The sequence below is a fragment of the Tursiops truncatus genome, chromosome 11 (genome assembly GCF_011762595.2).
Source record: "Tursiops truncatus isolate mTurTru1 chromosome 11, mTurTru1.mat.Y, whole genome shotgun sequence".
Classification (NCBI taxonomy): Eukaryota; Metazoa; Chordata; class Mammalia; order Artiodactyla; family Delphinidae; genus Tursiops; species Tursiops truncatus.
In genome coordinates this window covers 57,693,745-57,716,091 of record NC_047044.1, presented here as the reverse complement: position 1 = coordinate 57,716,091, position 22,347 = coordinate 57,693,745, and the positions used below count along the sequence as shown (strand labels likewise).

The window sequence follows — 22,347 nt, the reverse complement described above, 5'->3', positions numbered from 1 at the left end:
TGACTGTGTGTCAACCCCTCAAATGGAGACAAAAGCTATACCTACTTGCCATGGCCTAGGCCAGGGGGAGGTGTCGAGGGTGCCAAATTGGAGAAGGCACTCATCTTCAAGGTGGTGCAAGTGAGTGGTTGGCTAGACTACTGGTAATAACACCCCCATTTGCATGACCCTGAGAGTGAGTGCTTTGCTTGCCTCACCCTCCTCCGGGTCCCACCATCCGTCCACTTTCTGTAAAGATCGCATGAGGGAAAGCAGAGGAAAAAAGCATTTTGTAGTCTATGAACTGCATGTTGCAACCCAATGGTGAGTCACAAAATCAGTTTGGTGAGTGTATTCGTTTGCTAGGGCTGCCATAACAAAGCACCGCAGCTGGGGGTGGGGGTGGGGGATGGCTTAGACCACAGAAGGAATTCATTGTGTCAGAGTACCAGAGGCCCGAAGTCCAAGGTCAAGGTGTTGGCAGGGTTGGTCCCCTCTGCGGGCTGAGAGAGAGAATCCGTTCCAGGCCCCTCTCCTCGGCTTGCAGATGGCCATATCTTCCTATTAACATGGTATTCTCCCTATATGCAAGTCTGTCTCCAAGTTTCCACCATTTTTTGCTGCACCACGCAGCTTGCGGGATCTTAGTTCCCCGACCAGGGATCAAACCTGGGGCCCCGGCGGCAATGAAAGCACCGAGTCCTAACCACCAGGTAATTCCCAAGTTTCCCCTTTTTATAAGGATACCAGTCATATTGGATTAGGGCCCACCCTAAGGACCTCATTTTAACTTGATTACCTTTGTAAAGACCCTATCTCCAAATCAGGTCACATTCTGAGGTACTGGGGGTACCTCATATGAATATGAACTTTTGAGGGATATATGAATTCAATGTATTAATATACCAATTTTCGAGAGACACAGTTCAACCCATAACAGTGAGCCTTGATCATCACTATTTTTTTAATGAATTTATTTATTTATTCATTTATTTATGGCTGCGTCGGGTCTTCACTGCTGCGCGGGGGCGTTCTCTAGTTGCAGTGAGCGGGGGCTACTCTTCATTGCGGTGCACGGGCTTCTCACTGCAGTGGCTTCTCTTGTTGCGGAGCACCGGCTCTAGGCGCACGGGCTTCAGTAGTTGTAGCATGCAGGCTCCGTTGTGGCTCGCGGGCTCCTGAGCGCAGGCTCAGTAGTTGTGGCTCATGCGCCTTAGTTGCTCCACGGCATGTGGGATCTTCCCGGACCAGGGATTGAACCCATGTCCCCTGCACTGGCAGGCGGATTCTTAACCACTGTGCCATCGGGGAAGTCCACTGACCATCACTTTTTTAAAACAAAGTATGATAGAACAGAAAATATCAGAATGCATCACACAAAGTGAGGATAAATGGTATCTAATGAAATTTGTTTCTGTTTTATATATTTATCTGAGTTCTAGGTCTTCATGTAAAAGATACTTTTCAGTGCTGGTTGTGATCAAAAACAAAGCACCATTTGGATGTTGGTAACCATCACATATCACTTTGCATTGCTTTTTAATTATGGGTACCTCCTTCTCCGACAAGGACATAAGCTCCCAGAGGGCGGGGACACATATCATCCTGTAGACTCTGCTATGCAGCTAGAAAAAAACAAAATTCATCCTCACTAGTGAATACAAAAACTACCATTTACTGAGTGCTTACTGTGTACCTGTGGCTGGGCTGTTTTACATACTCTCTCATATGAGGACTAAACAGTGATGGATTAATGGCAGGAGCTTAGTATATTTCACAGACAAGGTGAACGCGCGCCACATTCAGGAGCACTGGGCAGCAGCCTGGGATTTGTGGAGGATTGAGGGATAGAAGGAAAATTTCACAGAAGAAGTGTGGGAAGGTGCTGTGGGCCCCTAGGCAGCTCTGTCTCCCAGGCCTTTTCTATTCTCCCCAAATTTCCATCCACCTTGGTACCAACTCACCATTTAGATTAGAGGAAATGGAGGCTATCAGTTGGAAACTCCTCCAGGTTCCTGCTGTCTGCCAACAGACATTTCATCAGCACCTGCACCATCCCTTCAGGCTCAGAGCAGAGGGTGTCTCTGTCCCTGCCCCTGCCCAAAGTATGTTTCTCCACCTGTGCTCAGGGCTTCTCCTTCTGCCTCCCCAGGCACTGTTCCATTAATTGTCCCCTCCATCCTCCAAATCTCCAGCCTCTCAGTTGCTAATTATTACAGCTCTTTTTTTTTTCTGGCCATGCTTTGAGTCTTGCGGGATCTTAGTTGCCCGACCAGGGATTGAACCTGGACCATGGCAGTGAAGTGCCAAGTTCTAACCACTGGACCACCATGGAATTCCCTATTATAGCTCTTTACCCTCAGCATATAAACATGTTCAAATCCCTCCACCTTTAAAAAAGTGAATCAGGGCTTCCCTGGTGGTGCAGTGGTTGGGAGTCCGCCTGCCAATGCAGGCGACACGGGTTCGAGCCCTGGTCCGGGAGGATCCCACATGCCGCGGAGCGGCTAGGCATGCGCCACAACTGCTGAGCCTGTGCTCTAGAGCCCGCGAGCCACAACTGCTGGGCCCGTGTGCCGCAACTGCTGAGGCCCGCACACCTGGAGCCCATGCTCCGCAACAAGAGTGGCCCCCGCTCGCTGCAACTAGAGAAAGCCCGCTTGCAGCAACAAAAACCCAATGCAGACAAAAATAAAAATAAAATTTTTTTTAAAAAAAGTGAATCAAACTGACAGCAAGCAAACAAAAGCCATCCTCCCAGAATCTGTGTCCAGTTAATTCAATAAAAAATTTGTTGGGTGTCTGTTCTTAGGCTCTTATAGCTGAGAGGGGGAGTCAGATTTGTCAACAATGATACAACAGCATAATTGGGGCTGTGATTCCAGTGAAGCACAGGGTGCTGTGAGAGCATGTGGGAGGGGCACCTAAACTAGGTAGGGGTTAGGAGAGATCAGGGAGGTGATGCCGGAACTGAATCTTAAAGGAAATTAAGATTCAGGAGTTACCAAGGCAAAGAACAGGAGGAGAGTTAAACCAGGAAGGGGATCTAGCATGTGCAAAAGCATGGATACTGTGGGAGCAAGGTACCTTCTGGAAATGGTAGTAGTTGTCAATGGGGAACATTAGAGGATTTAGGGCAGGTGAGTAATATGATGAGATTTAGTAGAGAGACCACCCTGGCTGCAGCGTGGAAGATGGATTTAAAGAGTAAGTCTGAAGCCAGGAGAACTGTTCAGAAGGTTAATAATAATGAAGAAGGAGACCATGTGATGGAGGAGGAGAAGTGAAGCATTGTGGAATTGAGGCCGGTTAGGAAGAGAAGTAAAGGCATGAGGAGCCAGTGGGAAAGGCAAGAACAGAGTCAAGGAACTGGAAGTCTCAACCAACCTAAAGATCAGCCTTCCTGGGAGCAAGGGAAAGAAGGAACTGAAGGGCTGGTCGGAGACAAGGGGGTGAGATTTCCGTCGAGTTCTCCTGGGAGGGTGTGGCAGAGGTCACGGCTATGGGAGTGAGTGGCTATGGCAACATGGAGGTGAGCCCTGGAGTTGAGGAGGTCAAGAACCAAGAGGCCAGGGTGCTGCTAGACTACCTGCATGAACACTGAAGCCACCTGGATTTGCTGAAGACCTGAGGTGGCCAGGAAGACGGCGAGTCATATGCCAAAGTCTTTCTTCAAGGAGAGCGGGCAAATGACTCATCAGCAGATGGCAGCAAAAGTAATAAGGTTTAGTGAGGGTTCATGTGTTACCTTCATTCCTACTTTTTATATAATACAGGTACTGTACATTTTATCCTACGACAATACTGTGAAATAGAGCTATGTGCCCAATGTGGTAGTCACTAGCCATATATGACTTTAATTTTTTTTTTTGGCTGTATCATACCGCATGTGGGATCTTAGTTCCCCAATTAGGGATCAAACCCATGCCCCCTGCATTTGGAGTAGGGAGTCTTAACCACTGGACCGCCAAAGAAGTCCCTGTGATTCTTTAATTTTAATTAAAAAACTCAATTCCTCAGGTGCACTAGTCTCATTTCAAATGCTCAACAGCCACGTGTGACCAATGGCTACTTTATGAGCACAAGCGTGGGACATTTCCATCATCACAGTAAGTTCTGTTGGATGGTGCTGATAGCACTCGTTTTACAGATGAGGCAACTGCAGTGTGGAAAGTTTAAGTAATCTGCCCAAGGCCAAAGAGCTGGCAAGTAAACTGGGATTTGTAGCCAGTTAGCCTGGCATAAGCACTGTTGCCCTTAAGCAGTATGCTGCACATCTTCTCAATGGAAGGTGAAATAGCTGGCCCTTAAAAGGAAGAGGAATTTGTATGACTGTCGGGGCAAACACTGATGATGCCTGCTCAGCAGCGTGTCTTTCTCCCTTGTTGGCAAAATCTGGATTTTATACAGGTGTTCCCTCCCCATGCATTTAGGGGATGCATCTCATTGGTCTTGTCAATCATGGTATTTCCATTGTCCTGGCCAGTAGGACTTTGGGAGGATCTTGGAAAATATTTTGTTTTTCTTCAGTGTCAAGTCCACATGTGATGTCTGGAATAGCTGCAACTATGTTGCAACTGTGAGGAAAGAGACCATCAACCACTGAAGACAGAATATCAGCGTGAAGTGGTAGAAAACTCTTGATGAATCAACCAGCCCTGGATCTGTTCTAAAACTCTTTATTCAATCTCCTTTAATTGGGTTTTCTGGTCCTTGCTGCTCGATGCACCCCTGAGACTTTGGTGGAGCCACATTGACTGTAAGAAATGGAGAGCACAGAGCAGGCTGACTGCCCTTGCTCCCACCACCACCTGACTTGTCCACTTGGGAGAATAAGTGATATCTCTTTAAAAAAAAAAAAGTGTCCTCAGGGAAGAGCCATGTTTCAGACAAGCAAAGAGGGGCAAGGAGAATCTGAGCCAAGGGTGACCCAGTGCCTTGTGCAAGGAAGGGATTGGGGAGCAGTGCAAGGGTGGTCAGGAAGAGGAATCACTAGGCTGAGTGGAGAAGGGTGAACGCCCATTGAGGCCTGCCAAGGATGACAGGATGTGAGCAATGGTGGGGTCAGCTGATCTCAAGGTCCCAAATGTCAAGGTCCCTGCGGCTGTCAGGGGCTTACTGTGGCCAACAGACCTTCACCTCACAGAAGGACAATTAGCAGCCCTGGTGGGAGGGCGAAAGCAGGCATCTCTGGATGGAGCCAACTGAGATCAGGATTGAGCCTCTGCAAGGAAATTCCAGCCCTCTGACTAGCACTCTAATTACTGTCTTGCCTTTCCCTCTTCCCTTGTACAGCCAAGCTTCTTGGGAGTTATTCACGTTCCCTGTCTTCCCTTCCTCACCTCCTCAGTACACTGCCAGCTGGCTACTGCCCCCACCAGTCCAAAGAAACTGTTCTGACCCATGTCACAATGCCCTCCTAGAATGATGACCTGTCCCTTTTCTGTCTGGACGGCTCAGCAGCATTCAACACTGTTAGCCACTCTTGAATAAGCTCTTCCCCCACTGGTTTTCATGGTCCCTGTCTCCTAGTCTTCCTCCTACCTGTCTGGGTGCTCCTTTCTCGGTCTCCTGTCTTCACAGGCTACACTTCCTTGTAACCTCATCCACACTCAAGGCTGCAGCATACGAGGGGCAAAGCAATGTAACGTGGTTAAAACCATGGGCTCTGGGGCCAGGCCACCTGGGTTCAAATCCTTGCCCTACCACTTGGTCGCTGTATGACATTTACATCCCTATCAAGATGTAGGTCATTTTCCTCACCCCACCCCCTGGGGGAGCCACTGTTCTAAATTTTTCCACAGTAGCTTTGTTTTGTCTGTTCTAGAATTCATATAAATGGAATAAAACAGGATGTGCTTTGGAGGGAGAGGGATGGACTGGGAGTTTGGGGTTGGTAGATGCAAACTATTACATTTAGAATGGATAAACAAGGTCCTAATGTATAGCACAGGGAGCTATATTCCATACCCTGTGATAAACCATAATGGAAAATAATATAAAAAAAGAATGTCTATATGTGTATAACTGAGTCACTTTGCTGTACAGCAGCGATTGGCACACATTGTAAATCAACTATACTTCAATTAAAAACAAAACAAAACAAAACAAAAAACCAGGATGTGCTTTTATGTCTGGCTTCTCTTACTCACTGTGTCTTGAGATTTATCGTGTTGTTGTGTGTATCCATAGTGTGTCCATTTTTATTACTAAGTAGTATCCCATGGTACAGATGTACCATAGTTTGTTTATCCTTTTGTAAAAAAATGATAGCTACCTGGGCCATAGCCAGTTTTTGGCTATTATGAAGAAAACTACTACGAACATTACTTTTTTAAAAAATTTTATTTATTTATTTATTTATGGCTGTATTGGGTCTTCTTTGCTGCACGCGGGCTTTCTTTAGTTGCGGGGAGTGGGGGCTACCATTGCGGTGCGCAGGCTTCTCATTGTGGTGGCTTCTCTTGTTGGGGAGCGTGGGCTCTAGAGCACAGGCTCAGTAGTTGTGGCGCATGGGCATAGCTGCTCCGCAGCATGTGGGATCTTCCCGGACCAGGGCTCGAACCCGTGTCCCCTGCATTGGCAGGCAGATTCTTAACCACTGCTCCACCAGGGAAGCCCTAGGAACATTCTCTGAACCTTTGTGTGACCATACGTTTTGATTTCTCTTGAATAAATAACTAGGAGTATAACTGCTGGGTCATGGGGTAGATATGTGCTTAGTTATATAAGAAACTGCTACATATTTTTCCAAATTTATAGTGCATTTTACATTCCCAACACTGTATGAGAGTTCCAGTTGCTGTACATTCTCACTAGCATTTGGTATTGTCAGTTTTTTAAAGTTTAACCATTTTGGTGAGTATGGAGAATTCTCTCACTGGTTTTAATTTGCATTTTCTTGATGACTAGAGATACTGAGCACTTTTCATGTGCTTATTGGGCATTCATACATGTTCTTTTGTGATGTATCTGTTCAAATCTTTTTAAAATGGGGTGTCTTTTTATTACTGTGTTATAGGAACTTTTTTATGTATCCTGGATACCTTTTTTTTTTTTTTTTAATTTTTTATTTTTTGGCTGCACTGCATGGCATGTGGGATCTTAGTTCCCTGGTCAGGGATTGAACCCACGCCCCCTGCAATGGAAGTGCGGAGTCTTACCACTGGACCGCCAGGAAAGTCCCAATACCAGTTCTTTGTGAGATCAATATTTTGCTTACCTTTTGGCTTACTTATTCATTTTTCTTAATGGTGTCTTTTGATGAGCATCAATTTTGATATTTCTTTTATCAATTTTTTTTCTTTTATGGTTATTGCTTTCTATAACATAAGAAATTTTTGCCTACTTCCAAGTCATGAAGATATTCTGTGTCTTCACCTAAAAACCTTATGATTTAGCTTGTATGGCTAAGGTCTATCATTAATCTTTTTTTTTAATCATTAATCTTGAATCAATTTTTGCACATGGTGTGAGGTAGGGATCACGATTTACTTATTTCTCCCATATGGATATTCAGTTGTTCCAGCACAATTTGTTGGAAAGATATTCCTTTTCCCAGTGGATTGCTTTGACATCTTCATCAAAATTAAATGACCTTTAAGTGTGAGTCATTTCTGGCCCTCTATTCTATCCCACGGATCTCTTTGTCAGTCCTTATGCCAGTACCATAGTGTCTTGATTACAGTAGCTTATAAGTCTTGAAGTCAAGTAGTACAAGTTCTCTGGCACTGAGAATTTTTTTTGTCAGCACTGGGATTTTAAAACTCCCTGGGTGATTCTAATGTGCTGCCAAAATCTGAGAAGTTGAGAACATTCTAATGTGAGCCACAGTTTCTAGACTCAGCTTTCCCTGTCACTATCCTCTAGGCCAACATGATAAACTAATTGATATACTTGATCCTACCTCTTTACCTGGAATCCTCTTCCTCTTCAGCTCTATGCCTTGTGCGTTAAGGACTTCATCAATTTCTCACCTGGTTCCCCACTACTTCTAGAAAAAAATTCTAAGTCCTTAGTGTGGCTAAAATCACCCTTTTGATTAGGATCCCTGATACTTTATCCATTATCTTCCCCAATAAGTACTTTAAGCTTCAGTCATACCATAACTGCCTCAAATGTTTTAAACTTCTTCATGCCTCCATGCCTTTGCCTGTCTTCCAGCCTAAAACACACTTTCCTTCTGTCATTGTTTATCATCTCCTTCCTCTCTTTCAACACATAGCCTGGTATCATCTACTCTGCCCTGCTTTGACCCTCTTATCTGGAATAGGTATCCTGCCCTGGTTCCCTCTGTGCCATGTACCTTTATCACAGGCATTAAGGTACTTTGTTGTAATTGTCAGTGATTTAGTTGCACAGCCCCACTAACCTGTACACTTCTTGAAGGCTGAGACTGTGTGTTTCCATCTCTCGTCCCTAGTGCTTACCAATGTAACTGGCACATATGAGGTACCTAATAAATGTTTATTAAATGAAAGAAAACTGGGCTCCAATCTGCACTGTGCTTTGGGGCAGATTCCTTAATTTTTCTGAGACTCTATTTCCTTATCTACAAACTGAAAAGAACACTTATGCCACAAGGCAGTTATAAGACTTAAATGAGCTAATCCATGTAAAATCCACTGCATGGACTTAGTATATGGTAAGTACTCAGTAAATCTTGGTTCTCTTCCCACTTTCCACCAGACCCTTCAGACACTCTTCCTGTTTACACTTCTTTAGCTGACCGCTAGGTGGTGTCAGTCTCTGGCCTGACATTCAATCCCAGAGCTGCCCCCTTAATGCCCCAGCTCAGTGCCTGTTACAGTCGACAGGAAAGGGAGATGTTTAATAATCTGCTGGGAGATCCAAAAAAAGGGGATATCCTCTCCACCAATTTCTTTGCCCACTGTCACCATTCTTGATATCCCGATCATGGATTGCAGAGAATTCCTCCTTGGTTTCCTCTATTTGGTTACAATTCCAACTCAAGGGTTTGAAGATGGAAGCTTCTTTGAACAGAAGTGGGGAGAAAGAGAAGAAGCTGAGGGAGAGAGGGACTATATAACGGGTGCTATAGGAGAAATACGGAGAAAATGCTTCCAGTCACATCCCGTTCGATGGTACTTAGTTATGATTGTCTCCTCTACCAGTGCAGACTCCCCTAGTCCTAACACTCCTGTCAGCTTACCCACTGAACAATCAAGAGGTCCTAACACTGGGTGGATACAAGAAGTAAAAGACATGTTACTTGCCCTTAGGGGCCACCTTATGGTCTGATGGTAGACACAGAACTCTCGAAATTAAGTGCTAAGTTCTCGGTACTGAGGCTATCTTGAGAGCAAGTTTGGAACAGGAGAGATGGGCAGAGTGAGAATAACAGGAGAGCCTTGCTGATGAGGGTAGGAAGCAGCTGAGAGAAGAGTTTAATTAAAGGCTCAAGTAGAAATATGCATTCTCTTGTCTTATAGAGACAACCTCAGCACTTCACACATTGGAAATAACCCAAGGGCCCAACAATCCCAGTAGACTGTGGAGTATCCAAGCAAGGAGATTCCAAGTAGCCAATACAAAGAGTGAGCTAGATGTGTGTGTACAATGTGGAAAGGGATCAAGATGAGTTAACTGAAAAAAAAGCAAGTTCCAGAACAGTATATACTGTATGAGCTCATTTGTGGTTTTAAAAGATGTTTATATTTGTTTATCGTTTTTTTTTGGCCACACCAAGTGGCTTGTGGGGTCTTAGTTCCCCGACTAAGGATTGTACCTGGGCCCCTGGCAATGAAAGCACCGAGTCCTAACCACTGGACCACCAAGGAATTCCCTGTTTATCATTTCAAAAAAAAAACCTCTTGGAAGGAGACCCAAGGAACTCTTAGTAGTGATTATTCTGAGGGTGGGACTGAAGAATGGGAGTATGGAGAATAGTGGCAAGTTTACTTTTCATCTGTACCTTCCTATACTCTGAGTTTTGCAACCACTAAGTATTACCATTTTTACAATATAATGTTCATAAAAATAAACACACATTCACATTCAGGAGATAGCAGGGGTTGGGACGTAGCAAACGAGAAGTGTTGATATGCTGGCTGAGGCCAGATATTGGGAGGCCAGGACTGGGAGAAGAGTCCACATTTGATTCCATTGTCTATAGACACCCAGTAGAGGTTTGCCAGCCAGGAAGAGACACAGGGAAAGCAGTTTCAGGAAGATTTCACCTGCATGAGACAGGTATCAGGGAGAGGAATGGGGCTGCCCCCTCATAACCCTCTTGGGCTACGTATGGTCACTCCAGCTAGCTTTTTCCTTGCAAAGCCGTCTGAAGTCTGTTTCAATCTGACTTCACTTGGATGACAACAAGGAGAGAGGGTCCTGGGAGAAGAAGGAGCCTAGTAGGAGTTCATTAAAATGTTAGTAAGTCGCTGCCATGAGACCACCACTGTGTTAGCCCATGAGGCCTGGATGAAAGGATGAATAAGACCCCACCCCTGCCCAAAGAAACTCCAGCAGTGGAAACGGAGGAAATCTGAACTCTATTTCAAAGGAAAAAAATGACAAATATTGAGCACAGGTTTCCAAGATTGGTATAGGAGAGAAAGGCCCAGAAGACAAGTTGGCAGTAAGTCTGAGGTTTCTGGCCTGGGAGACTAAAGAGGTGGCCTTGGCCTTGAGCAACGCGAGCCAGGAGGAAGCTCTGGTTTGGTGAAAAGGTCTAGCTCCTTCTGGATTCCTCTCTTGCTCTCACTGCCATCAATAGACAAGTCCTCCATGCTGCTCCACTTTCTGCCAGGGCCAGGCTGGCGTGAGGATTTGGGGCCTTTCCTTGAACAGAACTTTAAAAGGGAGAAGGGTGGTGCAAGCCTCCCTCATCTCTAATGTGAATTTCTGGCGTCGCCTGCTGTCTCCCTGAACTCTGACTTCCAGACACCAGAAAGTCAGACACCCAAGGTACAGCCTTAAAACACCGCCCTGAAGGGGGCAGTGGCCAGAAGCACATTCACTGGGCTCTGGGAACCGCCCGGCGCCCTGTGGACTCAAAGCAGCATTCCCTTACGGGCTCAGGCTGGGACAAAGGTCCGGCACTCAGCAGACACCTCCTTAGAACTCGAGGCCTGGAAACAGAGGTCCAGAGTCCCTCATCTTATTCCAAATCCCTGTTGCTCGGAATCTAAAACCCCGACTTGGTGGGAAGCCAGTCAGAAGGTATAAAAAAACAAAACACCAAACAAAAAAATAAATGAGCCCCGACCTCTCGGGGCGAAGGTGGGTGGAACTTACTTAACCCCACCCGCTGGTGACTCACCTCCCTCCAAACCAGGGCCTGCCTCTCCCGGTGCCAGGCAAGCAGGGCGGGGCGGGCACTAAGGTGGGCTCCATCCCCAAGCCCTAGGCGGGCGGACAAGCTCCGGCGTGTCCCGGCGGGTGTCCCTGTTTACTCCAAATCCGGGAGCGAGGTTGGGGCAGGCCGTCTCGGCCCCTCCCCCACCCCGCCCCCCTCCGCCGCAGGCCCCAATCCCCGTCCAGGTTTTACAAAGTCTCCAAATCAAAGCTCAGCTTCTCCCCGCATCTTCCCCGCGGACTGGCAGCCCCCGACCCCACCCCAGTCATGGGAAGGCACAGTCAGGGTTCCCCCAGGAGATCAGGCCTCGGTCCAGACCTCCCGGTCTTGGATCCGCAGACGGGGCCTGAAATTCTAGGGAAAGACACCGAGTTTCAAAGAAAAGCCGCTCAGCTCTCCTCAACCCCCCCTGCCCAACCCCCCTCGCCCCTTCAGCTGCCGAGCGCCAGGGAGAAAGGCCCAGTCACGGGAATGGGCGCTCCAGGCCCAAAGCCAGCCAGCGGGACCCCGGGAACCCCCCGCTCTCGGACCGGTAGCCAGAGATCCAGATCTGGTCGCCGCTCTGACTCCCCCTCCCCAGGGCAGCGCGCCAAATCGGCGCATGCGCACTCACAGGATTGCCGCGTAGCTCTTTCTTCCCCCCCCCCTTTTTTTTCTTTCCCCGCCCCTTCTCTCCCTCCCTCCTCTCCCGGTCCCCTCCCTCTCCCCCCCCCTCAGCCCGCCCCGCGGCACCTCAGTCCGGGGAACAGTGGTGCGAGCTCCAGGCCCGTGCACTGAGGAGGCGGAAACGAGGGGAGACCCCATAGCTCCATCAGGCCCCTTCCGAAGGCTCCCCCACCCGGTCCACGCCCCCCACTCCCCCACCCCGCCTCCTCCCAATTGTGCATTTTTGCAGCCGGAGGCGGCTCGGAGATGGGGCTGTGAGCTTCGCCCGGGAGGGGGAAAAAGAGGAACGAAGAGAAAAGCCGGGGGTGAAGGGTTTGGATTTGGGGGCAGAGGGTGCACCCCCGTCTGCAGGCCCTCCCCAAGGGGCTCCGAACTCTACCTCTTCACCCAGACCCCTGGTGAGCTTTGCTGAAGGATAGGATAAGAATAGAGGAGGAGAAGGGAGGAAGGAGGAAAAGGGGGGACCCCCCAATTGGGGGGGGCGGCGACGGCGAAAAGTAACAGGACCAGAGAGCAGGGGGCTGCTGCTTGCATCAGCCCACACCATGCTGACCCCGCCGCTGCTGCTGTTGCTGCCCCTGCTCTCAGCTCTGGTCGCGGCCGCTGTCGATGGTGAGTGAGATTCCGCGGCCCCCTTGGACCCCTGGGGACACCCACTCCCCAGCCCCCACTCCTGCGTTCGGATGGGAAAGGGAGACGCGGGAGGGGGTGCCTTTTGTTATCCCAGTCCAGCTGACACAGCAGCGGCCTGACTGGGGGTGGGGATGGGGGTCCAATTTGGAGGATAGGGGCCCCGGGCAAATGATGCTTCTGGGACCCCCCCAGCCCAAACAAAGACCAGAGGCCTGGGAAGGGAGAGGAGGGATCCCCTTTTTACTGATCCTGACATCTAGAGGCCTTCTTTTCCTATCTCTGGTGGGGGAGGGCCTCTGCCTCCCCTACATCCTCCACCCCCCCACACAACACATCTGAATTGTAAAGGAATCCGGATTTGCTGTTTACTGGCTGCAAAAGGGGGCGGGGGTCCTTTTGCAGTGGCCTCTGCATCTGGAAGGGTAGCCGGGTCAGGGGTGCCCCGCTGGGCAGAGGGCAGGCAGGACAGGGAGGATGGCTGTGGTGGGGAGAGAGAGGGCCACGGGAGGGCCCCCTGCTTGGGTGTGGAATCTGGGCCCTTGGAGACCGGGCTTGAAGGCCTGGGTCCAGGATCCAGCGGGCTGCCAGCCTGGGTTCCGAAATGAGCACTTCCCCCTCTCAGGGCCTCTGTCAGTAGCCTGGAAAGGGCTGTGTTGGGGGGTGTAGCGGGTGGGGGAAGGCGAAGCTATATGACTTTGAATTTTCCTTCTTAATTCCTGGGAGCTTTGAGATGAAAAACGTTAGATGTCATCATTGGGGAAGGGGACTGGAGAATGGCCTGGAATGCTGAGGTGGGAGGGTGGAGGAAGGCTGCTTTCTCCCTGACTTCTGGTCTGATCACAGTTTGTACTGGAAGGAGAGTTGGAGGCTGGATGGGGTTATGGCTATGCCCCCACCCCCTAATTCCCTGCTCCTTTGGTAGATGTGTTTATTTCTCTCCAGCATTTCCCCTCCTCCCCTCATACGCACACACTTTGTAGACTGCAGTTAGGTTTGGGCTAGAGCCGTGTCCTTTTGGAGAAATGGGGGGCCCTCTTGCCTTTCTTTAATGTCAGCGATTTTCCCTCTTACTTGTGAGTCACTGGTTCAAGTCTTGCTCAAGCTTTGAGCTGGGGTCATGGGGTTGGGCTGGGCTGGGCCCCTGATTTGGAAGGGGTGGGATCTCATCCCTTCCCGTCATTTTAGTCCTCTCATCCAGGGAAAAATCTGGACCCAATACCATCGTGCACCCCTCCTCCATCTTCTAAATTTTGCCAGATTGTGATTGGGAAAGTTTTTCTCTGAAACCAGACTATCTCTCTCTCTCTCTCTCTTCCCCTCCCCACAACTTGCTTCAGTGGGGGGAGGGAGGTTAAGGGGTCAGGAAGTAGCTGTGCCCAGAAAGACAATATATTCAGTAGCTCTCAGTTATGCCGTCTTGGGGACTCTGTCCGCCTACCCCCCACCCCACATCAATTATCTGCCCAAGAGGAGGGAAGAGGCTCTGCCCTGAATACCCTTCAGACCAGCCCTTGCCCATGACTTCCTCAGTTATGCACGTTGTTTCCTCTTGTTCTCAGCCCTGTGAAGGGAGAGGGGAAACTGAGGCAGAGAGATTTGGGTACAGCGACTTCTGGGAGGGATAGAAGAAAATGTTGAGAGAGAGTGACCCATCAAGAGCCCCACGATGGAAGGCAGAGGGAAAAGCGGGGTCTCTGTGGAGAGCAGAAAAAGTCCCCAGCCTGGTCAGGAGTGGCCCCAGGGAGCTTCACCCCCAGGGTTCCAAAGCGGTTCTATCTGCCACACCAAGTTGGTGGGTGGTGAGTGGAAGAGGGAGACTGGATGTGTTTTCCTTAATGGTCTCCCATGCTTTTGTAAGTTTCCACCCAGTCCACAGCTGTAACCCCAGCTCAAACCAAACTCTATCCAAAGTCCTGGAGAAAGGACCCCTCCCCAAACACCCATACTGTGCTCACCTTAAGAATGGGAATAGTGAATCATCGGTTCTACCCCATTCTGGGGAGTGGGAAAGGGAAACTGCACAGACCTGTAGGGCCAATGTTGTCCAGGACAGCCTATGGATGCCTCTATCCCCACCCCTGCCCTCATGTCTCAGGCCCACAGACACGGAACTTTCTCCTTCGTTTTCTGGAGGAGGACACGTCCTGGCTCCAGCTTACCTGACTCAATGTCTAACCTTCCTTTCTGCTGCTATCACAGACCTTGCTGCTTTCCCTCCAGGGGAGCAGCCCTAGGGTCCTTCTCCACCATTTCTGCCTTCTCTGCTATGCCTGAACCCAATCCCCAGGGTCCCCTTCTCTTTGGGGAGCAATGTCACTCCCTGCTAGTAGACAGAATTGAGTATACTTGCTACCTGGGAGGATGGAGAAACAGATGGAATGGGGAATGGGAAGAGGAGTTACTGAGGTCCCTGCTGAGATTAGGAACATTTTGTAGTGGAGAGGGCTGGCTGCCTCCCTCTCTCCTACCCATCTCCACGTACCCCCTCGAGCCAGTGTATTACCATTTATCAGACAAGCTGGACAGTTAAGTGAGTTATGAGACTGAGTTGTTTGCCTTCTGGCTCTCTGAGAGATGGTTCCAAACTCCTTTCTCCCCTGGTCAGACTCAGATCTTGGACATCTCCCCTCACCCTCGTCTTTCAAACCAGGGATGTGTGGGACGTTGACTTGGGGATGGAGGGATATTTTGATGTTTGCGGCTGCTTCTCAAGACTTCCTTTTCTCCTAATCTTGCTCCCCTTCCTCCATTTTCTCTCTATATTTTTTGCCCCCAACCACTCCCCATCACTGGGCCTCTTAAGGATGTCAGCAGGGGCTCTGGCCAGAGCCAGATCCTGTCCAAATCCCCAGAACTTTACAGAACTCCTTCCCTACCTTTGGAAAGCCCTTCCTTACCTTTGGGAAGCCCTTCCTTACCAAGTCTAACTTTCTTTCCTCTTGCTGTAGTCTCAGCCTTTGCATATCAAAACCCCAAACCTAAGGCTTATTCCCCTCCATAGTTTCCTCTCAGGGCACCGCCCCCCTCCCCAACCCTCTATGAACTCTCCAGCATCCAAGTCCTCCAGCTCCGGATGGGGGTTCCTCGCCCTCTGGGAATCCGAGTGCAGTTGAGTGGGACCATGCAAGCTCTCCCTGACCTGATGGAGCTGGGTGCTGGGTGTGGGTGTTTGAAGAACCTAGACCCATGCCCCTGTGTTCAGTCCCAGATTTCAGCCTGGTTAGCAGGATCCTGCATTGTTTGGAGAAGGAAGCAGTTGGCTCCGGATTGCTTCCGGTGCGGTGGCCCCAGGCCCCAGTGTAAAACCTGCCTGAGAAAGAGGTGAGGGACAGTGAGGGGAGGTATTTATCCCTCTTGCACCCCCAGGGAAGATGAGAATCTCCTGGAGGCCTTGGCTTCCCTGTTGAAGAGCTTCAGTCTTCTTTCCTCCCACCCTCCCAATTCTGTGGGAGGCAGCGGCCCCTATTCTGAGTCTCCCTTGGGTCAGGCACTGCCAGGGCAGAGACTCTCTTTGTCCAAGTCAAGGTATATGCTTCCCCACCCTGAGCCTCAGGGATGTTGTTCTCCGGGGTCATCCCAAGACAACTGTGTCGTTGTCTTGGCAACCTCTGGGCTGAGACCCCTTCCCTGGTTTTTGCCTCTGTCTGTGTATCATTGGTGTGTGCTCTCTTGGCCTCAAAGAACCTCTGTCTCTCATCCTCTCATCTCTCTTACCTCATCCTTTGTGGCATTCTTTGTCCTGTCTCTCTCAGTCTCTGTCTCTTGCTTTGTCTCTGTCTGTCTCCATCCACCTCCATCCAGGCCTCTTGGTATCTTGAAAGCTACCTGGGAGCAGAAGTCTCTCCTGGGCTTTCCCACATGCTCGCCATTTTGGAGTTATTCTTCCCCTCCCAGGCCAAGCTTGGAGTATCCAGTTTGGCAGTGAAAGTTCTCCCTCCACTTTCCTCCAAGTTCCTCTCTCTTCTTCCCCCTCCACTAATTTTGGAGAGAATGTTTCTGGAGGAAGGGAACTTGATACCCTTTGTGGGTTGAGTAAGAGAGGGAGTGCAGATAATTCAGAAAGGAGGAGGGAGGTTAGACTTCTGGCAGAACTTCCTCATAACCTGAGAACTGGAGAAAGGTGTGAGGAATGGGTCAGGAGCTTAGAGCTTTTCCTTCTGCAGCGCGTAAGCTGTGTGTGTGTGTGTTGGGGGGTAGGTGGGAAGGCCTTCTAAAGGCCTGGTGAGAGATATGCTGACCTCTGGAGACATTCAAAGGGTCTGATTTTACTTGTGGGGAAAGGAAAAGATGGTGGGGAGGTCAGGCTAATGTCCTGCTGAGTCAATATTGACTCAGGATGGAGGGGGAGACCCTTCCCCTCCCCCAGCAGCCCAAGCCATCCTGTCTGTCTGTCCAGGCCGCAAAGCAGAGGCCCAGACTCAGGAATGACAAAAATGTGTCTGAGCCTCGTTGAGCTGCGGGGAAGGAGCCACCGGGTAACACCCAAAATACATAAAATTCAGTGAAAAGCTCTTGGTTAGGGTCTGGGAGGCCCCTGCTGTCCCACCCCCATATGTTTGAAAGTTTAGATTCCTGCAGGCTCTGTCCCCCACCCCCTGGCCAGTCCCTGGCTCCTCTGTTCCCTTAGATATATCATGTGGGTCCTTTCAGAAAACATCCCCTGATACACAGCCTATCTCTCCCTCTGCTGTGTCTGCTCTTGAAAAGGGTCTCAGGGGTCTCTTTCATGCTTACCCTGTCTCAGGTCTCCTGGGTCTTTAGGAAATCTCACCATCTCTCTTCCTCTCCATCTCTGCTCCCAAGGGGATCAACAGATGGGTCCCCTTCTCTGGAGAAGACTCCCTGAGGGCTGTACTTCCCTGTCACTCTCTCTGCTCTGGTCAGGCCCTCTCACCGCCCTTCCCCACCCTGCCCCCAAGGTCCCAGAATGGGACAGGACGACAGCCAAGGCTTAAGCAGGGCAGCAGGGTCCGTGTTGTGTCTGGATGCACACCCAACCCTGCACCTCCTGTTCTGGCTCCATCTTGGTGGCCCTGGGGGCCATGGCTGGGCTGGGTGCCTGGGTTTGAGGGGGGGCAGGGGTGTTGGCCAGAGTTAGCATGGCGGTCACATTCATCTCCGGGCAAAGCTGAGAACAGACAGCCCCTGTGTCCTGGCGTTCTCTCTGCAACCTCGCTCGCTCTCCCTCCGTAGTCCTCTCCTTCTTCTCCCTTCTCTCTTCCCTCTTCTGTCCCGTTCTTGTCCCTTTCCGTCTTCTCCACCTTCTCCCCTCCTCTCTGAGGAGCCCTGAAGGCCACTGCCACCTCCTATGATCCCTGTGCCCACTCCCAGCGCCAGAGGACCCTGCCGTTTCCCTTCTTCATCCTTCTTCATGTGGCTCCATCATCGTGGCCAGTGAGGAACTGCCGGTTCAGTCACTAATCGCTCTGTACCTCAGTTCCCTCATCTGTATGATGGGGATTGCAACAGTAGCCATGTCACAGGGTTTGAGGACCTAAATGAGTTAATGTGTACAAAGTGTTTCAGCTCAGTGGCTGACACACGGTGACCATGTTGAAAAATGTTAGTTCATATCCTTATAAAGCCCCAAGTCTCATGAGGGGCAGGAGGCAGGGGAGGCCACTAGTTGCTCCTGAACTTAGGGCTGTGTTGTTCCCTCATCTAAGGCCACAGAGGTGGGTTTCCTGGGTGCTGGCATCAGATGCGGAAGGCGCAGCTGAGGGCAGTGGGGTTGGCTGCTGGCTCTAAGCAGATTACAAGTTTCCTACCCCACTGCACTGCAGCTCCCTCTGCCTCCAAGTGAGGCTTCCCTTGGCTGTGTAGACTGCCCCGAAGTAGGTTATTTGTTTCTTTCCTCCCCTCTTCCCCCTGAAGGAAATCACAGACAGGCCTCAGCCTTCACGCTTGAGATTCCTAGGGCTTTCTCCACCATCCCTGATGGAAAGGAAGTTCTTTCACATCTCTCGAGATCCTTGTGCTGCCCTGACCTGTGGGAGATGTGCACCTCCAGTCCCCCTGCCCCGGCCCAAAGCGATGCTGCTGTGGGACGGGGGCCCTGAGCGCTCCTCTTCCTTTCGCTCCCATCCCCCGCTCCCTTCCCTCCGCGAGAGCACATCTGGTTTGTGAATCTCTCTCATTTCAGCTTTCGGAGTTTGCCAGCTGCTGTTTCCTCTGTCGAGTTCAGGCCAAAAATGGGGGTGGGGGACAGCGGGGGGGACAAAGTGAGGGCCAAAGGAGGAGGGGACCATGGCTGGGACTCGGAATGGAGGGGAGATTGGAGTGACCAACCGGTGACCTCAGGCCTGGGCTCTGAGTTCTACCCTGGGGAGGAGAGGGGGCGTGGACTAAAAGTCCAGGTGGAGGCAGGGGTGGCACGGGGGCCTTTCTGGGCTCCAAACAGCCCATCTGCCTCTGAGTCCCCTTCCAGCCCCCTCTACCCGCCCCGCCACCAGCCGGTCTCGGCTGGCCAGGGGAAGAGGACCATTCTCTGGCATGCTAACTAGGCTGGCGGGCTGTTTCCCCGGGAAGACCTCACAGCTGGCCCAGTGGGGCAATGAACTCAGCATTATCCACCTCCTCAAGGGGCCTTTATTCCCTGCTCAGGGTGGGGGTAGGGGAGGGGGACTCCGGGGCCGGGGGCCTAGCCAGGCCATCCTTGATGTGTTTCCTGAACTCGGCTCTCATCCTGGCCAGGGGCCTGAGTGCTGTCCCCTCTGCCAGAGATGGGGGTTAGGGAGGGAGGACGTCTTCTCAGTGTGGCTCCCCTCACACTCCATCCCTCCCTGCTCAGAGCCCTGACACACTTTCCTTCTGCCCTGTCCCAGCCCTGAGCTCACTCTGCCCTGCTGTCTTCCCAGGGTGCTGTGGCTCCTGAGGGGCCATCCTGCCCCTCCTTGGCACCCCAGTGCCTAGTGCAATGCCTGGCACAGAGCTGGTTTCCAGTGCACGACAGCCGACGAGGAAATGGGATTGACGCAGACCAAGGAAGAGGCGATGAAGGGCTGGGAGACTGGCTGGGGGTGAAGGAGGGGGGTACTTTTCTTCCCGTGGAGGGCATGGTGACGGCATCGGGAGGAACAACTCCTGAGAGCCTCTCAGTGAGAATGGGGAGACTGGTGTGCACTGGTTGGTTAAAAGCTTAGAGTCAGCTCAACTGGTATGAGTCCTGATTTTGTCACTTGCCTGCTGTGTGAACCCACCTTCTCTGAGGCTTGGTTTCCTCATCTAGGAAATGGTGGTATTGGTAGTACCTACTTTGTCATATTGTGGAGACGATTAAATGAGATGATACGTGGAAAGAACTAGTGTACCACATTTCCTGGCACATACTGAGGTAACAGTGAGGGTTAGCGTTACCGTCTTTAATTCATCCCCGGAGAATGAGGTAAGACAATGGGGCAGCAGCAGAGGGAAGCTGGTGGGGGTGAGGGTTGAGGGCAAAGAGGTCCTGGATATAGGACCTTAACAGGTCGGCTGGGCTGAAACCAGCTCCTACAGGTCACCCCAGCCATCCCCCTGCCTCAGCTCTCCAACTCTGTCATCCTGGGCAATCTTAGGTGCTTCTTACCTCTGAGGGCATCTGCTGAAAGTCTAACCAGCAAGGGAGGCTGTGTCTTTAGAGAATGCAGGTGGAGGCAGGGCACCTCTGCTGATGCCATCTCCAAGCCACCACTGTGCCAAGGGCACCCCAGACACACATCCCATCTGGGGGCCTGGTGGTTAAGAGTTGGAGGTGGGCAGGATGATGGGTCCCAGGGACCAAAAGTGTCCCAGAGGGCGAAGGAGCAGAGAGGTTAGAAAAGACCAGCTCTGGACCTCTAGTGAGATAGGGAGGAAGATAAAGAGAAAACACGTCAATGGCTAAATGCCCCATCGCTCTCAGTCAGCAAAATGGGGTTGCTGGTGTCTGACCAGAGTAACAGAGAACAGCAAGGGCTTTGACCCTGAGGACTGGGGGAGGGCACACCGAACAGGCAGTCTTCGGGACTGAGCGGGGGACAATAGAATGTGCTCCCTGCATCCTTCCCCTCCCGCCGTTGCAGGTACGCGGTGTTCTGGGAGTGAACCCCAGCCACGTGCCCACCCCCCCCAACACATGGACCGTGGGTCAGAGTCTGGGCCAGATGGAGACTGATGCTGGGGGAGGAGGAGGAGCCCTAGAGCGCTTAAGGCCATAGAGTTGGCCTGTATCCCTCACTCACACCCCTGTTTTCTTCCCTTGACCCCAGTCCCTAAGACTTGCAGCCCAAAGCAGTTTGCCTGCAGAGACCAGATCACCTGTATCTCAAAGGGCTGGCGCTGTGACGGTGAGCGGGACTGCCCCGACGGATCTGACGAGGCTCCTGAGATTTGTAAGTGCCTTTTCTGGATCCCTCCCCCGCACCACCGATTCCTGCCTTTTCCTTTTGGCCCAGGCAGTTTGGGATGAGGACAGTTGAGCTCTAGTCCGGCGTGGACCTTGCTCTATGATTGTTTGTACATGACACAGCTAAAACTGTCCTCTCCCCCTCTTCAAAGAGCCCGGCATGGTGCTTGGTGTGCTCAGAAATGAGCTCCCTCAGCTGCTATACCCCCAAGCCAGCCAGAGATTGTGTTCTCTGGGCTGACAGCTTTCCTGGAAGGAGAGGGCCCAGGCTCCCCTCCCTTCTGGCTCATCCCTCTTCTTCCCACCTCTGAACCTCCTGATCCTTGATGAGTGCCCCCAGGTCTTGCTGGGTCCCCTTCCTGTCCTCAGGCTCCCAGGCCAAAGGCCACTGGCCCCTTGCTAAGTCTCTGTCCCAGAAGCCCCACCCCTGCGCATTTCCCGCCCTCCCCCGCTCCCCCTGCCCTCCATAAGTGGTGTAATCAGAGGCAGCTGTTTAAACTGGGAGAAAGGTCCCCACCCAGGCTTTACCCTGCCAGTGGGGGGGAGTGGAGGACTTTCTGGCGGGACCCTAGAGTCCTGGGCAGCTGGCAGAGTCTCTCCTCTGCGGGGCTCATCTGGGCTGGGGTCTAGGGGATCCTGCGTTCCTAGGTCTGTCTCCGTTCTCTCTCCGGCTTTATCCTGTCCCAGCCCCATCTCCACACCCTCACCCATAATTATTAGGGGTAATTTTAGGGCCAGAAAGGGAGCGACCAGTTCTGTCTGCCTCACCCTCATACCCTGCCCTGGAGGTGTGGGAGCCAGGGATATTCTGCAAGTGTTTGTATGGGGGCGTGGCTCAGCCTGGAGCATCTTCTTGTCTGATGCCGTCTTTATGCCCCACATTTCTGACCCCAATGCTTGGCGTTAGGGATAAAGAAAGCCATGCAGAAGGTCCAGATCTGGCTCTTTTTATCCTCCTCCCTTTAATTTGATGTAAACCCCACCTTATACACATCCCCACACTGTCCCCACTCATGCACACTCCTGGACCTATCACACCCACACTCAGTCCCTCCCGGGCACTGACTCACTCCCCTCCACCCTCCCCGACATACACAGACAGAGGCAGATGCTGGCACAGACATGCTCTCATAGCAACGCAGAGTCAACACTCTGAAATGGGGATGCAGAGACACAACCTGCACTCAGACAGATGCTCCCAGACACGCACACACAAACCCAGACTCGCTCCCAAAAGGACATGGAAATGCACATACCAAGGCCAGAAGCACCAGCACATGTGGCTTGTGGGATGTTAGTTCCCCGACCAGGGATTGAATCCAGGGCCATGGATTCACCCTCACTCCACACCACTCTGCTCCACGGTACACACCTCCCTCACCTG

The 22,347-nt window shown here is 51.2% G+C and overlaps 1 protein-coding gene across 2 annotated transcripts in view; it reads left to right on the top strand.

The window, feature by feature from the left end:
- The first annotated feature begins 12,040 nt into the window (after positions 1-12,040).
- The window catches only part of LRP1 (LDL receptor related protein 1), a 78,574-nt gene continuing 68,267 nt past the window's right edge, over positions 12,041-22,347 (top strand). The window contains exons 1-3 of one of the 2 annotated variants that reach the window (XM_033866426.2): positions 12,042-12,577; positions 19,827-19,982; positions 20,827-20,949. Coding sequence is in view for 1 of the 2 variants with exons in the window: in XM_033866425.2 (XP_033722316.1) it covers positions 12,511-12,577; positions 20,827-20,949 (190 nt within the window). In the remaining variant the exon portion in view is untranslated. Of the gene's footprint in view, positions 12,578-19,826; positions 19,983-20,826; positions 20,950-22,347 lie in introns of both variants that reach the window. The other variant, XM_033866425.2, reaches the window with a different exon arrangement.